The sequence below is a fragment of the Procambarus clarkii genome, chromosome 47 (genome assembly GCF_040958095.1).
Source record: "Procambarus clarkii isolate CNS0578487 chromosome 47, FALCON_Pclarkii_2.0, whole genome shotgun sequence".
Classification (NCBI taxonomy): domain Eukaryota; kingdom Metazoa; phylum Arthropoda; class Malacostraca; order Decapoda; family Cambaridae; genus Procambarus; species Procambarus clarkii.
Window position 1 is genome coordinate 27878773 of NC_091196.1, and position 19342 is coordinate 27898114.

General features: G+C 46.9%; 1 protein-coding gene across 2 annotated transcripts in view; it reads right to left on the minus strand.

Moving 5' to 3' along the window:
• Positions 1-19342, minus strand: part of LOC123763029 (uncharacterized) — a 133427-nt gene that overhangs the window by 21941 nt on the left and 92144 nt on the right. For both annotated transcript variants that reach the window (XM_045749975.2, XM_069302193.1), the window contains 3 exons: positions 12380-12573; positions 11908-12147; positions 10041-10129 (listed from right to left, as the gene is read on the minus strand). In XM_045749975.2, the coding sequence (XP_045605931.2) occupies positions 10041-10129; positions 11908-12147; positions 12380-12573 (523 nt within the window). The remainder of the gene's footprint in view (positions 1-10040; positions 10130-11907; positions 12148-12379; positions 12574-19342) is intronic.

Here is a 19342-nt window from a genome sequence, read left to right on the forward strand (position 1 = left end):
AATGCACCACTGTAGATTCTGCAAACAGCAACATACACAAAGGGGACGAAAATCTAAGAGCCAGAGCCCAAGCAAATTCCAAATAGTGGACGAGCTCCGCCTGTTGGTATGCAAGGTGAGAAGCTAAGAAGAGAGAGACGCCGTTTCCTTCAGAATGGCGTAAACAATTTCAATAAGGCAGCCGACGTTTAAGCTGCCGAGGCAAGCGCACAGGACGCTGGCCTGTAACTCGGTTCCTCCTCATCCCCCTCGAGCCAGTCCGAAGACAGCTCTAGCAGGGAAAAGCGCAAGACCAAGCCAAATGCCTACGGGTGTGCAAATCCTCAGCAACCAGGGACACCGAAAGGGAGGGAACCTGCACATGAAGCTGCACCTGGCTGACATCGTGAGGATGTGCAGGGGCGAAAAAGCATGCATTGAGGTGCTCCAACTCGCCCCCAAGGTAAACCTGAACAACCATAGTCAACTCTCGCCATTCAAGCGTGTGGGTCTGACAGAACGTATGCCATGCCCCCAGTGAGAAAAAAACTCAGTCTGCCAGCCAGGATGACTCCGGCACCTTGTAAGCACTCGGTAAGGAAAAGAGGAGCCAAATTCAAAAGAAGAAGGATCCATTATTGAGGCATAATCCGGATCTCGCAGGAGGTAAGCCGCAAGGGCCTCCCGCACCTCCCTAGGTGGGATGCGGGAAGCCGAAAACCTCCGGAAAGAGGAAACCAAGGGAAAAAAGAACCGAACCCGGGGAGGAGCTGAACTCATATCAAACTCGTACTGGGCGGAAGGATATGAAAACCCCTCTCCCTGTAACAACAAGCCCTGCGCCGAGGGTACCAACACCCAAGTGGGGTCAAACGGGGTCCAAGTCCCTGAAGTCAACTCCTCCTCAGCCCCGGGATCCTTCACGTCATGACCCGGGGCAGAGCCGTCCTCCAAACCCTCTTCCTCTGGAGAAAAGGCAGAGTCCACCAGAGAAGCAGGGAAGAAGGGGGGTCTGCTGGCATGACCCGAAAGCCCCAGCAGGAGGAACCGGCTCGAATACCTCCGCCGCCGATCCGGAAGGGGCAGTCCCAAAAGCCGCCAGTCTCTCACCACCAAGAAAGTCCTGCTCCTCGACTCCAAAACTCTCAGATGTTAGGGAGCCGGGAGCAGGGGGATGGGAGGTTTGAGCAGGATGAACCACAGAAGGGAAGGACAAGGGGGCACGGATGAAACCAAAGTCGAGGCGACTAACGCCCCCTAGTCCGGGTCCCTATTACCAAAGTGGGGCTTCCGGAAAGGCAATCAACTTAGCACGTTGCAGCAAACCTAAATCTAAACCTCGCATGCAACGCCGAAGCTGCCTGCACCCGAATATCAATAGCAGTGGACTGGGTGAACTGAAATACAAGCAAGAAACACTACTCGCAACACTCCAGGTCAAAGGTGTCATTGACCCAACAGGCAGCACGACAGAGGCAAAAACGGCGTGTGTCACCCTGAGACAAAGGGACGGAGCAACCTTCAAACTCGCACGAAGCGAGAGGGGACTCGGAGGACGCATCCATCGGAGCAATGAGCCCCAATAGGGGTTTCCAGGACCCTTTGGCTGACTGCTAAGGGAAACCCAGGTAAGGTAATGCTAACTGCTTATACCAGAACTACCAAATAAACAAAAAATCTGAACCTCTGCGATGTGTGCCTTCACGGGGGACCTAGCGGAGGGCCACCAAAATAACACAAGTGGTCCCACGGCCACACCAGGCAGACCTCCCACCAGGCAAAACAAAAAAAAAAAAAGGAAAAAAAGAAACACCCTACAAAAGCACAACGCCTCCAGGAGGAACAGAACTGGCCGCTATGTGTAACAAGACAGCTGCACAGTACCTTGCGCCCCAGCTAGCGACGTTACTACCTGCTACCCAAGACCAAACAGGGGTAGGAAAAAGGCCCAGCTGACCCCAAGGGCAAACAATCCACAAGCAGCAAAAGAACCCTGCGAAGGTAGTCCCCAAACAGTTTGTGGAAGGTAACCCCAAACTGCAAGGGCAGTACTTACAGGGCATCTTGGGAAGGTGACCCTAGGCACATGCAGCCCCAGTACTTCTGAAATAACACCTGGCTCACACACCACCACACTAGCACAACACCACAAGGAACATCACCGCTCAAGGATTGGAACCAGAGTCGATCGACTGCCACCCAAAACAACAGCCTCAGAACTGAGGTTGGGTAGCCGGTGAGAGGTCTAGCTGTCTAGTAATATGTGTCAAGCTGAGGAAGACAGAGCTGCGTTGTATGTGGGGCGGCCATGGCCTCCCCCTTCCCCCTCCCAGGGACGGGGTGAGCTGCACAGACAGCGGCGTGGCGGCTGTGACATCATGCTTGCTTGCTTGTTCGTTTTCTGATTGGGGAGTTCTGCTTGCTCGTTCGGCTTTCGGTTTGCAATTTTTAACCAGCTGTCGTTTGTTTTGGGATTCCTACCTTTCTGGATGCCTGACCTGGTAGATGGCAGAATAGACTGCTTCAACTATACGGGTGTTTCTATAGGCCCTTGCTCCTCGTGCCACTCTGAGGTGGCTAGGTTCTGGCTCGTGGTCCCCGGTAGGCTAAGAACTCCATCGATTGACTGTTGCCACAGTCTAATATATACACATCAGCCTGATATAGCTCCAGGGAGCCGGAGGGGCTCTCCACAGAAAACAATGACATTATCAGCTATAAGAATTTTCCTTGGTGAAGTTGTCTGCAAGATCAATAAAGAACTCCAATTCTATACATTTACCTTAACTAACTTTAAAATTGTGTGCGTTCAACTTTGACAGCCATCTGCTGAGGCTTTGCTGATTGTAGGTCTTTGGCTTTCTAATCTTACCAAATATGAATCTATTTTGGCTTGCCTCCTCTTTTCATTGGCATCTTTTAGGATCAGCTTTTTGTTTTGTCTCAAGTACTGATATTAACTTTATTTCTTAACTATCATTCTCACTAGTGATTTATGTATTTCATGAATTGCCCATTTATTTTCCTGATATCAAACAGTACTCATAGATACCCCCTATACTCCTTTGCAACACTCTCGGTAGAACTACATTTTTATAAAGTTCAATGACTTTATGCTTATCTTTAATTGATAAGGTAACTTGCTAATAGACATGTTCTAAAGAAAAAAATGTGTTTTAGTTAAAAAAAAATAACAAATAAATTACCTTAGTAACGATGTGGCACTATTTAAAATCATGGGGGGGGGGGGGGGGGGGAATGAACACATGGGTGAACATGTTCATAGCATTGAGACAAGTTGGCTCAGGGCACAATATGTAGGCCAATAGGTGAAAAAAACTAATTCCCTGTTTTAGCAGTGAAATACACTATCTAGCCTGTACAAGCAGTTTTCACAATCTATACATAATATTAGATATTTTCTTTATTTCGTTAGTAATGCCTTTTTTAATGCAATTCATGTTATAAACAAAGGCTGCCACGTGTTGTTCAGCAACTCAACAGCAAAACCCAGTAATTCAGATATATATCCAAATTAAGTGAACAAGAGCTCTTAACTGGTTTTGGCTGATATTCCCCAGAGATTCAAATTATTGACATCTGAATTAGCGAGCTATAACAGTATCTAATATATGAAAACTCAGACTACTAGACAGATCTCAGATCTCAAGGATACTCTTGCATGACCACAATGACACACTGGCTCAGTGACTCTTCCTGAGTTTATCAGCTTTTCAAGAAAATGGGAACTACAAAACACCTATGAAAAGACGAAGTCCACATTTACTATAAATCAATAATTGACTTGCAATATGATGCAATCAAAAGTCGGGAAGAACAGGACGTAAATTTTTTGTATTTAAACAAATTTGTTATTTTTTGTTTTTTGCTTGAAACACTGAAGAATGAGAGGTGGTGTTAAGACAGTAATAATTTCGTGCAATTATTGTATGTATTATAGCACGTGGGTGCAGAAAAGAACTAATGAAGAGAATGTAATGAAATGCCTCTTTCTGGTAGGTCCCTTGGTGGGTCCCTGGTGCTTGCCGCCTGGTAAGCTCCACAAGTCATGTCTCATCAGGCCTTGTGAGTCAGAACAATGTCCTATAGCAGACCAGTGGTGCAGGGAGCATGGGATACTTGATCATCCAACTGTAGGCAAGCGATTCAGAAACTCACTAACAGATTGAGGAATAGGGTCACATAGGACAAACTGATAGGTCCAGGGTGATGTGAAAAGGCTCACCCAATGGCATCTAAACACCTCACAAAGTCAATGGAAGGAAGCATCATCAACCATCCATGCTGGGACAATGGGATGTTGGAAACACCCCATACACAAACCACAGAGCTGAAACCCAGAGAAGAGAAACTACACATAGTTAAGTCCCACAGAGAAAGGAACCAAAGTGACCCTCCCCCCCCCCCCTCATGATTCAGACAATGAACCAGCAGGAAAAGCAGAACAGAGCAGGTGTACAGAACAGTGAAAGAAGAGGGAACAACAGTGGATGCCACAAAGAGATGAACTCTCCAAGTATCCAATGAAGAGGAACCGACTACCACCCAAAAAAGCTCTAGGAGTGAAGAGCACAAAATCTCAACCCAGTACTCAAACAATCAGAACAGGATGCGTGCATGGGGCGAAAGTTGTCATGGGACCATTACCCCATAAAGCTCGAAGAGGAAATGGTAATTTGCATCTACATTTGTAAAATTGCTTACTCAAGTCCTATATGATCTTGTTTGTGACTTAAACCATTACATTTTAGCACTTTGCTCTCTCATATGTTCTAGTAGCTTTACTAAATTACACCTCTATATTTTATTTGTTATTAATGCTAAAACTATTACACTGCTGCTAGAACTACAGATTCGAAATATAATAGTCTATGACCATCATCACTTTCACCTTTATATTGTATATTATGTTATATTTCTTTAACAGTTTTAACTTACATCTCTTTTTAAAATTAAGTGTCTAGCCCTTTATTACTTTAAATATTTTTTTTTCTAAATTATTCTACGTTTTGCCCAAAACTATTTACATATTAATGACTTCATTTATATGCGTAACTCATATCCGTAGTTTTCCCTTCCCCTTATGCTCTTTGTATACACATTCTTATGAATAAAATTATGAATTATGAGAACTAGAGGCTTCTGAAGCGCCAATGGAGCCCATACCTGACAGACCCTGCAGAGGCAAAAAACCAGCGTTGAATATAATCAAACGCCATTTTCTGGGTTGAGCCCCGTCGGCTCCCTGGAGCTATTGGACTGATAGTAGCTAATATTAGTACGGCGCTTCAGTCATATGAAGTTGTCATGCCTACCAGGGACCACTAGCCAGAACATGGTCCGCTCAGAGAGGCGAAGGGAGCAATGACCTATGAAACTCACATGAAGCCGAGGTGTGCAGATAATGGAGTAAAGCCACAACCGGACACAAACATGATGCACCCCCAGCCTGACCAACCTAGCATTAATAACCCACGGACCCCTCCAGAAACCCGTCGTCTCATTCTTCGCCAGAAAGAAATTCGACAGCTGCAAACGAACAAAACGTCAACCCGGACCAAAAGAGCAAAATTCCCTGCGCCGGAGGAGAGCATGAAGCTCCCGAACCCGATCTCCAGAAGTAAAATCCAACAAGAACAAAGCTTTCTGGAAACAATCTTGGACTGAAGAGGCCACCACAAACCGAGGAGAAGAAAGAAAGGAGATCACCCGGTCCAAAGACCAGGACGGCTCAGATAGTGCATGAGCAGGCCGGAGGTGGAAAAAGGCACGAGAAAGCTTGCGAAACGGCAGCTGAAATTGGCGGCCACCCTGCCCGGGGAACCTGTGACATAATCAGATGGGGCCCTGCAAGTCCTGCCCTTGCAGTTTGGTCAACAAAGTCGCGACGGGGTTTTCCAGTGCCCGCAGGGGGGCGTGTCCCTATGGGAAGCCCGGGTGCTGGACCGCCAAAGCTGGTTGTATCCCAGTAATTGATCGGGCAAACTGGCCGATCAATCTGAGTTGAGCAACCGCAGAGACCCATCTACTGAATCTACTGAACCTAGATAGCACCTAATATGGACTGTAGCAGCCTCCCAGAAGGCAAGAAAAACTAAATTCTGAAAGAGAACTCCGAGGAAGCACCACAACCCAAGGGACCAGAAAGAGTCATGGCAACTGCAATTAAAAAATTGCAAACTAGGCAGCCTAGAACGCCCCGATCATCAACTTACCACTCCCTACCAAGGCCCAAACAAAAGTATCAGAACCTATGCTGACCCCAAGGACGAGGCAGCGAACCAAGCAGTCACTATCCCTATGGGAATGGGGACCAGAAGGATCCAGAGAAGAGAACTCTGAACCCCAAGGTGTGTACTCACAGGACGCTACGGGAAGAGAGCCCTAGGCACAAGCAGCACTTGGTACACGGGAGACATCTCCCGTCACGCAGGGTGCAGTCGCACCTCCACAGATTTCCAGCATCAGCTCTTGATACTGGTAATGGCTCAAAAGGGCCACCACTTACGGGCTATTCACGCCCGTGCCACCTTTTGGGTGGCTTAATCTTTATCAATCATCAGCACTTGGAACAAACTCCTGGCCACCACCAACACACAAAAGGAACACCAGCAGGGTGAAGCCAATCAGGTAATCTAGGCCAGAGCAGGAATCCACCCTATATAGCTTCAGTCGAAAAAACTGACAGTCCGGCGGCTGGCTCGGTGGGCTGGGACCCTTCCTCTTTCGCCTCTCTGGGGGGAAGGGGGGTGGGAGGGGGAGTTAAATCGTCGCGAACGAGGGCACGCTGTGTGATGACGTGTTGCATTTTTTTCTTTGGGGGAAGTTTCTCGCTTCTGTTCGGTGTCAGGTTGCAATATTTCTACCAAGTGTTTTGAAACGCCTACCATTCTGGGTACTCAACCCCGGTCGATGGCAGACATGAATACTTTCATACATGTGAGTTTCATAGGCCATTGCTCCCTTCGCCTCGCTGAGGGGACCATGTTCTGGATAGTGGTCCCCGTAGGCATGACAACTCAATATGACTGAAGCCCCGTACTAATGTTAGCTAATATCAGTCCAATAGCTCCAGGGAGCCGATGGGGCTTCCCACCAAAAAGGACAAATTGGAAAAGTTAGTACAGAGTACGGAGCCGAAATCCTGCCCAAGAAACAAAACACTAACACAAAACCCAGTCTCTTGCACAACCACTTAAGTACCCACCAAGAAAACCAGGCATGCGCCAATGCCAGACAGAACAGCTAATACAAGTACAGCAATGCAGCCCTCTACAAGGAGAGGAAACCAACCAAAAGTCCCAAGTAGGACCCAGCTAGACCCGAACAGATTGGATCCAATTGAGACTCGCACCAGATGACCAGAAACCTGAGCCTGGAAAGCTGGAAAAGAACCAGACTTGCCAGTCTGTAAGACTAGGCTTGCAGACTAGCCAGAAGCCCAAACCAGTCAGTTGTTGAGGTAGGCCAATACCAGACCCACAAAAATCAAAGATGAGAATCATGACCTGGAAAAAGGGAAGAGAGAGGAAGAACCCAAAAATGGTAACAGTGATGCCCTGACAAAACTAAACCAGATCTATGAAGAAATGGGAGAGGCCAAGAGGCATCTTGTACAGCCAGAACAAACCAAAATGCCACCTGCCAGGCTAAGGGGACAAAACCCAATGAGGCTATGTTATAAGTTGGACAAAACACAAAAAGAGTAATTGTGAGAAGCCAAGAATTGGCCAAAAGACCTTAGAAACCTACTGGAGACTGGAAACAGACCAATATACCCACTGGGAACAGTAGCCAACCTGACCACCCCAACGCCCAACCAATGACTGATTGGAGCTGCAGAAATGACTGACCCAGTCCTGGGTCAGTCATCATTTTGGCATCAGCTGATGCCAAAAAGGTGGGGGCTGAAGACTACCACCGCAGATCCTGGGACACTACCCAGAAGACCCAAGCATCGTGAGTTCAAGAACCAAAGAGAGAGACCAGACGGAACCTCAGTGTCATCAAAAAGGGTGAATCGCAAAAAACTGGCATCACAGGAAGCCTATGCCAAGCAGGAACAGGCGAGACCAAACACCAGAAGACCACTCCTGCGCTGCGGGAACAGAACCAATCCAGAACAAGCCACAGTAAAGATGTTGTAAGGACAAAACAGCCTTTGATAAAACACAGAAGAAGCCACTATATGAAGCAGGAGTGGGGAGGCATAAACCAGGGAGAGAACTAGGTTGAATTAAAATGTGGGCGAGGACAGCTCAATCACAAGCCAACATTAGGAACAACCAGTACCACCTGCAGGACAGAGCCCAGAACCAGGGATCAACCATCACTGTCCCAAATTCTGAACAGGATGCAAAAATCTGGCCGAGCCTAAGGAACCAGGGTGTTGGAGACCATAAGCAGCAAGCCAATTCCCCAAAGAAGAGGGGACATCTACAAGGCAGGGTAAGGTCAGGACACCAATACTGAACTACACTACAAATCCCAGAAGGAAATTGTGGCAAGACTGCCTGCACAAAACACTGGGGATAAACGAGTTGCTGTTAACCCCTGCATAAAGGACAATTCCAGGGAACCAGTGAGTACATGGAAATGCACATGGGAATGAGCAACCAAAGAAACAAACTCAACTGCAATGGAGGAGAAAGATACCCCCTCTTTTATAGAGGAACTATGCCTCAAAAAGGATCAAGATCATGAAAGGTCGAAGAGCACCCACAAACCCACCTCGGGCCCTTCCCCGACTCTTGGGCTCCTACTCAGTGCCCCATCAGAAACACAACTTTGGAATAAAAACAGCTGAGAAAGACAGTCTGTGCACTGTAGGACAACCACTCAAATCTGTGTGCACTCCCAAGCAAGAACAATCTGCCCTTACCCTAGAGCCTCACAGAGAAGTTAGACTCCTGCACTACTCAGAGGGAACAAACATAAATGGAACAATTGCAAACATAGGCTATGTATGGGATGGCTAACACTTATTTGAAGAAAAAATGAGACCTGAAGGAAGGAGGCGAGACGAAGATCACTTGTGGAAGGGGCAACACCAGATTTATCACTAATGTGTTGGCAATAGGCAGTCCTTGGGCTCCTAAAGCCAACACTTAGTGCTAGTGGTGCGTAACTATTGGGAGATACCAGTCTAGCTGTCAGGTTCCCTGTTGTCACGATTGCTAATATTTCCTTACAGTTTTGTTTTGCCTTGGTCTACCTTTCTGGTGGTCTATTTTCTCGGTTTTGGTGACCAAGTATTCCCTGATACCTGCACCTCTGAGTGGACCGGTTTTTGGCTTCTAATTTGCGTAGGGGATATTCTGACTCACAAGAGCCTGATGTGATGTACATGTAGAGCGAGTACCAGGGTACCACTGAAGGAGCCCTTTCAGACAAGTGTTAAAATGGGACAAAAACAAATTTAGACAAAATAAGCAATAAAAGTTAATAAATGATACACAAGCCACTTTAGTGAAATCTGGTCTCTAAAGGATGTGTTGAAGTTTGGAATACTGTACTGTATTTTCATAAAAAGAGTTGATAATGATAAACTATGAAAAATCTAAATACATGATATTATGATTTATTATAAAACAATAAATACTTCATATGTCTTTGGAAAACAGAAACACAAGCAGGACTTATTTGAAAGTTAGATGCATAATACTAATAATAAAGTAGTATTTACTAATGACCTGGCCCAGGATTCATCAAGCATTTATTCATACTCTTGAAACATCTGTACATCTTTCCTAAATCATGGCAACTTTGCTTACACACAGTATTAAACTGTAAGAGCTCAGAATCACGGAGATATTGATTATATTACTAACATCCTTAGGCTATGAAGGTCTGAAACTCGTACACTGTTTCTTAAATATAAATAAAGCCACCATGGTTATGGAAATGATGTCATAGGCTTCGTGAGTTGGTGTGTAAATGCTCGATGAATCCTGACCATGATATCTAATCTAATCCCATTATACAAAAAACAATGAGTGTGATTAATATAACAACAATATTCAAAAGAAGATTTGTCTGACCTGCCACGGGAAGGAACCGAAACCAGCCTCGGTACCACCAACAATCCTACGCTGGGCAGACAGGCGGCTACTTGTACTAAGACCACAGCCTGTAATACCAATTATAATAATTCATTTTGTGCGAGAGAAGCACCCTTTGTATATATATTAATATATAATGCTAGGCTTATATTGAGGTCCTCCACAAGTCCAAACTACTGAACTTACCTATGATGCATCCCCACAAGAAGCTAACTCCCTGGAACCTATTTACTGCTGGGTGAACAGAAGCATTAGGTGATATGAAATGCGCCAAGTCAGTTGTTTCATCTGAGATTCAATCCCGGGATTCCCGATTGCACGTTGAGAATGAACCCAGTTGACCCTTAATGACTTGAATGAAAAAAATTTATCATTTCATTCCATTAATGAAATGGAAACACCGAGTCAGCATTAAAAAATATAAATCTTTATTAGTAAAAATTTATTATCTATTAGTCTTATTTTATTTATATATACAAGAATTCTTACATTCTTCTAAAGCCTAAAGCATGCATAGCGTTTCGGGCAAGTTCTTAATCCTAATTTTCCTTGCCAAATCGTTTAACAACCAGGTATCCATTCACTGCTGGGTGAACAGATGCTACAGTTAAGGATTGGCACCCGGTCAATCCTCCCCGGCCAGGATAAGAACCCAGGTCAAAGCGCTTGCGAAGCGCAGGGTAAGTGCTTTACCACTACGCCACGGGGACTGCTAATTATATATACAGCATAATAATACTGTAATAATAATAAATTATTATTATTATTAATTAATGTTCTGACTTAACTGATACGTGTCCCTTCCACTATGGTGTTGGATTAATAAGGCAATTTCGAATGGATTGATGGCTGCATCTCTTGAGAGAGGAAAGTGTTCAGGTGCAAACCAAACGACTGCCCACTAGCCAAGAGGAATCATGCTACCTCAGACAAAGCCCTGACTGCCTACAGTTGTTGGTTCTAGGTATCAGCATCCCAGCAGTTTGGTCTCAGACCAGGTCTCCCAAGACACAAAGAAAACAAAAATTCAGCCTCCACATGCCCGCCAACCAGCACTTAAGCAATTGAGGACTGTGTTTCTTAGGTCCCAACAGCAAGGGATGGAGGGTTGGAAGATAAGTGCACTACAACTGAAGAATCAGCAGCCAATGTCCTCCAAAGCAGGGTTCAAGTAAAGCTCCCTTGATTCTGACTATACAAATATATCTTTCAACTATCAGGAATAATGGTTATAAACCCATGGAACTACCTACCCCGCTGAAGCTGTAAATGGCAAAACTTTGTTCAATTTTAAAATCCAATTGGAAAAAACCATCAGGACAAATGGGGGGGGGGGGACCTTTGGCAAGCCGCCAGCTTCCTGTCTATGTCAATGCCACTAGAGTATTAGTGGCCCTCAGGTAAATTCAGGAAAATCTTTCGCGAAGAAGAAATAATCATACAGAGCTACCGAAAGGCTGGGAATGTAATTAACCAGGTGAATAATCCAATGACTGTAATATGATGTGCAGTTCAAGATGGTGAGGAATCCAATATAAGGAATCAAAGTTATATGGTAAAGAATTTGGTAATGTTATACCATGTATCAAGAAAAGATAATATAACCACTGAACATTTTTCTTTATAAACATTATTATTAATAAAAGTTATGTTAAAAAGAATCCTTTACCAGTTACAAAATAATTTAAAAGTTATCACCTTAAAAAAATGATAAAAAAAACAACTTACTACAAAACAAGAACTTAAAAAGTTCAAAATGCACATGCAATACAACCTGATAATAAGAAGTACATGAACATATTAGTGCACAAAGAACATCTAATTCCTCCATCCGGCTACCTCTTACCATGATCATTACGGATAGGGCCATAATCTACTGGAATAAGACCCACACTGTCATCTCTGAATGACTCCGGACCACGTTGTCCTCTCTGGTTGGGTCGGTTGCAGCATGCAAAGAGGAATCCACCACAGCCTCCGTCAATCAAGCCTCCACCCATCCAGCAGAGGAGGAAAAATTCACAGGATCCTGCATAGCACAGAGATGGGTCGCCCAAGAAGAGTCGCTTGGTGGCATGTGTGATGCCTGAAGAAGGTGAGAGTTAAATCAGTAATTATTATGTTTTTAGTTTTCTGCTTTAAAAGTTAAGAGTAATTCTAACCATAGGCCCCTAGATCTCAAGCTCTTGTCTTTAGCATTATAGTTCCAAACACAGTATTGGAATATGTTCTTCAAATGTCATTTAAAAAAAAAACACATTATATATCTTATAAATTAAAAAAGTAAATAAGTGTGCAATTTTATATAAACAACATACTTGATCCGAGACTTCTTTGAGGTGTAGTGCGTATATTCCGGTCTAGTGGCAGCGCTAAGGGTCTATCATTAGGCCCTCCAGGGCCTTGCAGATCTCCTCCAAGCATCAGCTCCTGCTCTAGCTCTGCCACCCCAGCTCCTGCCAAGCCCAAACGCTCTGCTATTTGAGTTGCTTGAAGAGCATCCAAGCTGAACCTGGAATTTGGTATTTAAATTTGAGTTACATTTCTATATCTACTTATTATGCAATGCATAAAACTGGCTTTACAAAGTAAATCCACGCTGGTCTATCTGGAGAGCATCCTGGTGGACATGTGCAGACTGGATTTTAAACAAGTGAATGTTTTATTAAGCCTTAATTCTGATTATTTTTATGTTGATTATGTGTTGTAATTGTCAAATATGATTTGTAATTAATGGTTACTTAAACAAAATGAATATAAAGATTTCATTATGAATTTAACCTTTGGGTTAAATTATTGATAATTATTTACAATTATTGATAACCATAATTTTATTGGGAGATTATTCAGTGCTCTTCAAATTAACAATTATTTTGGAAATTAAAAAAAACAGCGTTGAATGTAATGAAACGCCATTTTCTGGGTGAGCCCCTGAGGCTTCCTAGAGCTATCAGGCTGATGTGTGCAATATTAGTCTGGGGTATCAGTCAATTGGAGTTCAGCCTACCGGGGACCACGAGCCAGAACCTGCTCCCCCCCCCCCTCAGAGAAGCAAAGGGAACAATGGCCTATAGAAACCCCCATGTGGTTGGGGGCATTCTATGTCTGCCATCGACCGGGGTTGGCTCCTACAAAGGTAGCGTAACAAAACAAACCCCACTTGGTAAGAAATTGCGACTGAAAAAACAAACAGGGAGGCAACACTCACCCTACAATTTAAGGAAACAAGCAAACTTCACACCTCACTGTTGCGGCGCCTGTATGCACAGCTCCCCCCTCCCCCTCCTAGGGGGATTGGGGGAGCCCCCGGCACCGGGTTCCCATGCCATCCAGTTCGGAGGCTGAACATCAAAAGTAACGGAACGGCCGATCGGAGTGAGGAAGGGTTTTCCATGGCGCCTCCGGGGTTCACCCAGAAAATGGCATTTCATTACATTCAACTATACCACTTGCTCCTTAACTCAAAGTCGAGACAACTGGCTGCAACCTGCGACCCAAAGTCATACACGGATGACTAGGACCAGGAATGTTGATGAGATAACGTACGATCAGGACTCTGTTCGACCTCCAAAATCCCCGCGCCAGAATATCAGCCCAGGACATATTGTCGAAGACGGCAGCCAAAGCAGCAAACTTCCAAACGTTGTGGGCCGCAGGCTGGCTAGACTTAATAACGCTGCGAGTCCAGAGACTGGAGTCCTGGAACAGGGAACATGGGAAACCAGATCAACCCAAAGTGCATCCCCGGCCACAGAAGCCAAGGTGCGCAGGTAACAGCGAAGAGCCGCAGCCAGACAACACACGATGCACCCCCTGCCTGACAAACCACGCATCAATGACCCAAGTGCCCCTCTGGAAAGCAGCCATCTCGTTCTTTGCTAGAAAAGGAGGAGACTGCTGCAACCAAACAGACCGACTACTAGGACTGAAAGAGCAGAAACCCCCCTGCGCCAGAGGAGAGCATGAAGCTTTCCCATCCTACCCCTAGAGGCCAATGCCAACAGAAAAAGAGCCTTGGTGAAACAGTCTTGAACAGAAAGGGCCACCACGAACCGAGGAGAAGAGAGTTAAGAAAGCACCCTGTCCGAGGAGAAGAGAGATAGGAAAGCACCCTGTCCAAGAACTAGGACGGCTCAGACGGCACATGAGCAGGCTGGAGGTGAAACAAAGCACGAGATAGCTTACGGAATGGGGCAGAAGACACATCCACCCCGAACGCAAGCTGAAGCGACTACCATTGCTGCACAAAACAAGGCGACAGTATCAGGCATTATATGACAGTCCTGAAACAGCCAAGATAGAAAGGACAAAACAACCCAATCAGAAATAGAGGTCAACCTACAAAGAGAAAGAAAAACTGGAGAGAACACCAGGAAACCTTATACTTTCGCCGAGAAGAAGCCCGCAGGTGGGACACCATCAACGAAGCCAACTTATCACCATACAAATGGTAATAGACCTGCATCAAAAAGACCAGACGCGAAAAGTGGAAGAGAACACTGAACCAGCCTAGTACCTGACCAGACCGATCTGCTCAAAGACACAGAACCGCGGAAAATATCTGTTTCGGACACTAAGCAAGCAGCGCCTAAATCCAAGGCTGTGCCAGCCACCAAGGGGCCAACAGGACTACTCTCCCCTGGTAAGTCTCCAAACAAGCCAGGACCCGAAGTAACAGCTGAACCGAGGGGAAGAGGTAATGGTAACCCCTCCTTGATCAGTCCTGTTGAAAAGCATCCACCATGATGACTTTGCAGTCAGGGAAGGGTGCCACATATATCGGGAGACGCCGAGACCACGCTGACGAGAATCAGTCCACCTCCGGGCTCCTGAACGTCTGGCAGAGCCAACTGAAGGAGTTGACATTGATCGTCCATTCCGTGGACAGGGGAATAAACTGAGACAGGTTGTCTGTCAGGACACTGAACACTTCCTGGATATGAACCGTACAGAGAGCCAATCCCCGAGAATCCAGCAGACAAGTCACTCCAAACAACCAGCCCCAAAGAGCCAAGGACCGAACAGAACCCCAGCAGTTCAGGCAATGAACCACCAAAGAGCTGTCTGAATGGAACCAGATCGTGAAACCCTAAGCAACCCAAACCCTTTGAAGTGACAGCCAAACCGCCGCAAACTCCTGCACTGTGCTGTGAGCCTAACTGAAGGACAGACCTCATCACCCCTGACAGCTTGGTGAGCACTGGTCAAAAAAGTCCCGGCCAAGAGACGTGGCATTGGTGAACACATCGAGCAAGGGCTTGGGTAGGCACCACGGGACTGAAACCCGAAAAACAGAACAGGAAGTTGCGATGCAGTAACCGACGCAAGGCTTCCTCGAGGTCAAACCCAATGATCACGAGAGAGGCAGAAAGGAGGACCCCAAAAGAACCAGAATAAACGCCGAAGCCAGGCCCGACCCAGCGAGTAAACCAGCACGGAGATGTTCAGGCTCCCACACAACTGCTCGAGCAATTGTCAAGTGACCCGGAAACCCCACCAAAACAGCTGAAGGCAGGACTTCAGCATGACTCTGGAGGGAGAGACAAGAAAGTGGTCCAAGAGTTCCACACGAGACCCAGCCAGGTTCGAACCTGGGCCAGAACCAGATGGGACTTTCTCCAATTCACTTGAAACCAGAACCCTACGAGCTGGGAAAGAACCACACTCCTGGCGAACAGACAAGCAGACCGTCTAGGAGCCCACACCAACCAGTCATCGAGATCAGGTAAGATTCATGAATACGCAAGTTGCCAGATTCAAGCCAAAAGGAAGGCAACAAAAGTGGTAAGCCTGACGCCCCACCACAAAACCTGGTGGGGCATCAGGAACGTGCCAATACACATTCCTGAGGTCCAGGGACACCATCCAGGCTCCCGGCCTCAAGAGAAGCCATACTTGAGGAAAGTGATCATCCGAAAGGAGGGGCAAGTCCAGAATGAACCGCAAATCCACACAGTTCCGTTTCGGTATTGGAAACAGGTGGGAAACCCACCTGAGGGATGGGGTCATTTCGACCACGCCCAAGTGCATCCACTCCGAGATGACCCAACATGCAGGGGAAGAAGCCTACCCCACGAGCCCTGAACCTCCCGAAGGAGGAACCACCGCCTAACGCCACCACCGGCCAGTGGAGATGACCCAAAACACCCACAAATCATGGGACCAAGCATGAGCAAACAGAGCCAGCCTCCCTGTCAAAGAGGCGAACCGCGAAAGGGCCCCTTACGAGAAGCCGACCGACGAACAGAGCAATCACCATGCTGACCAGACGACGTCGGCTTAGAAACTGGCAACAATGGCCCACCTCGACCAGCGGAACCCTGAGCCCTGGCAAGACCCTTCCTAGAAGACCAAGAACGGCCGCCCTGGAAAACCAACAAGTCCTACATGGGACGACAACTAGACAAAACTACGTGACCACAAACAGCAACAAACAAAACGGCGATGAAAACCGAAGAGCCAGGGCCCAAGCCGATATCAAAGAAAGAGCAAGCACAGCCTGACGTTATGCGAGGTGAGAAGTAAACCACAGATCGACTGCCTCCTTGAGAATCAACGTAAAGAGTTTCAACAGCGTGGCCGACAAGGTCATCCCACCAGACGATGGCCCAGTACCCAACGCCTCCACATCCTCCTCCTCAAGCCAGGTCGAAGACAGCTCGAGAATGAAAAAGAAACGCAAGACCAAAGACAAATGCCCATGGGCACATAAATTCTCAGTGAACAAGGACGCAAAAAGGGAAGGAACCTGCATGTGCAGCTGCATAAGGCCAACGTCCGGAAGAAGCACAGAGGCTAACAAGCATGGATTAAGATGCTCAAACTCGCTCCCCAGGTAAACCTACAGAACGGTGGAAGTTTCTCGCTAATCAAGCATGCAGCTCTGACAGAGAACCCATGCCATGCCCACAACGAAAAGCAAGGGCAGTCTGCCAGCCAGGAAGACTCCGGAACCTCTAAACGCACCCAGTATGGAGGAAGAAGAACTGAACTCAAACGAGGACGAATCCATCACGGAGGCAGAATCCGGGTCTCGCAGGAGTTAAGTTTCAAGTACCTCCCGAACCTCCTTAGGTTAGATATGAGAGACGAATACCTATGGAAAGAAGGGGCTGAGGAACCTGGAACCAAACCCAGGGAGGAACAGACCCTAAATCATACTCATACAGGGATGGGGGTAAGAAAAAACCCCTTCCCCAGCAATAACAAGCCCCGCGATGAGAGCACCACCACTCAAGCGAGGTCAAAGGCAGCCCAAGCCCCTCCCCAGAGCCAACTCCTCACAAGCCCTGGAAACCTCCAAATTAGGACCCGGGGCAGGGCAGTCCACCATACCTTCTACCCGTGAAAAAACGCAGAGTCCAGGGAAAAGGCAGAAAAGCCTGCTGGTGGGACCCAGAAGCCTCAGTAGGAGGAACCGGCTCGAATGCCTCCGTCCCCAACCCGAACAGGGCAGCCCCCAAAGCTGCTCGAGACTCGTTACCAACTAAGCCCTCTCTCGACTCCGAAACAATCAGACGTTTAGGAGCCAGAAGCAGGGGAGGAAGAGGTGTGAACAAAAGGGAAAGGACCAGGGAGCGCGGACTGAACCAAAATCGAAGCAACTATCTCCCACAGGTCTGGGTCCCTATAACCAAAGCAGGGCAGCCTCAGGGCATCTGGGTGGGCAACGAACCTAGTGTGTTGCAGCAACCGAAACCTAGCATGCAACGCGGATGCTGCCTATACCCGAATAGCAATATCATCAGAATGAGAATATTGGTGAACTAGCAGAGAGCCCGACTCGCAAGACTCCGGCGACCCAACAGACAGCATGACGGAAGCAAAAACAGTGACTGTCACCCTGAGACAAGGGCGCACAGCAACTTTCAAATTTGCACGTGGCGAGGTGGAACCCAGAAGAGGCATCCCTAGTTCTAATGAGTTCCAATGGGTTTTTTCCAGGTCCACAGGATGACTGCTACGGGAAGCCCAGGCAAGGTACAGCAAAACTGGCTTGGCCCAAACTAACAAAGAAATCTGCTAAAAGTTGAACCCCTGCGACGGGTACAATCACAGGTGACTAGAGGAGAGCAACCCAAACAACAGAAATGAGCTAATAGCCAAACCAGGCAGACCCCCCTCCAGGCAAGGGGAAAAAAAAAACGGAAAAGTATAACGTCCTCAGAGGAACAGAAACCGGCTTCTACATTGGTAGGCGAGCTGCATTGTACCTCTCGCCCCTACCAGCAAACGATACCGCTTCCTACCCAATTCCAAACAAAGACCATGAAAACCCCAGCTGGCCCCAAGGGCGGGGTAAGAGCCAAGCGGCAAAGACCCCCAAGGAAACAGTTCCCGAAAGTTTTGTGGAAGGGAACCCCTACAACCCAACAGTAGTTTAGGGCGCTCAAGGAAGTGAACCCTGAGCTCATGCAGCCCCAGTAATATGTAAAGTACACCTGGCCACCGCGCTTCACACTCAGCAGAAACACACCACTAAGGCACACATTTGCACTGAAATCTGAAACCAGAGTCCACGTCGGTCCCGACCACATCAGCCAACAAAATGAATGGCTTGGGTAGCCGGCGTGGGGGGTCTAGGGCTCCCCCCTCCCCCTCATCACAGCTCCTGTGGATTTCCTCATTGATATATCTCGAAAATGTGATTTCTCTGTGTAAGGAAGATTTTGCTCCTGTACACAAAAAGAAAAGCCGTTCAGTGATTGGTAACTACAAACCAGCGTCACTGCATTTCATTACTGCAAATTATATAATCTGTTGTGCCATCATCGGCTACTATGTGATCGACAGTATGGTTTTAGAAAAAGCCGATCTGCTGCTGATATCTTGCTAATCTCTCCACTATGTGGCATCAGTCACTGGATGAGTTCAAGATCAGCTGTGTTGTTTTTCTAGAAATAGCAGGAGCCTTTGATTGGGTCTGGCACTCTGGATTAGTAGTGAAGCTTCAAGCACTTGGGATCCCAGGCTCTATCTTAGAGTTAATGAAAGACAATTTTCAAGAACGGACTCCTAAGAGTAGTCCTCAATGGAGCATAATCCAAAAGCCACTCAATTGGTGCCAGCATTCCACTGGGGAATGTGTTTGGCCCTCTGCTGTGGAATGTCTCTTTCAACGATCTACTTCATCTCATTCCTGAAAGCTCAAGCCTATGCTGATGACTGCACTCAAACCTTTACATACAGAAAGGAAGAAATGCCAACTGTTGCAAGACTCATCAATCACAAACTTTCAGCGATTTCTACCTGGGGATGGCAGGTCACAATTGCGGTTGAGA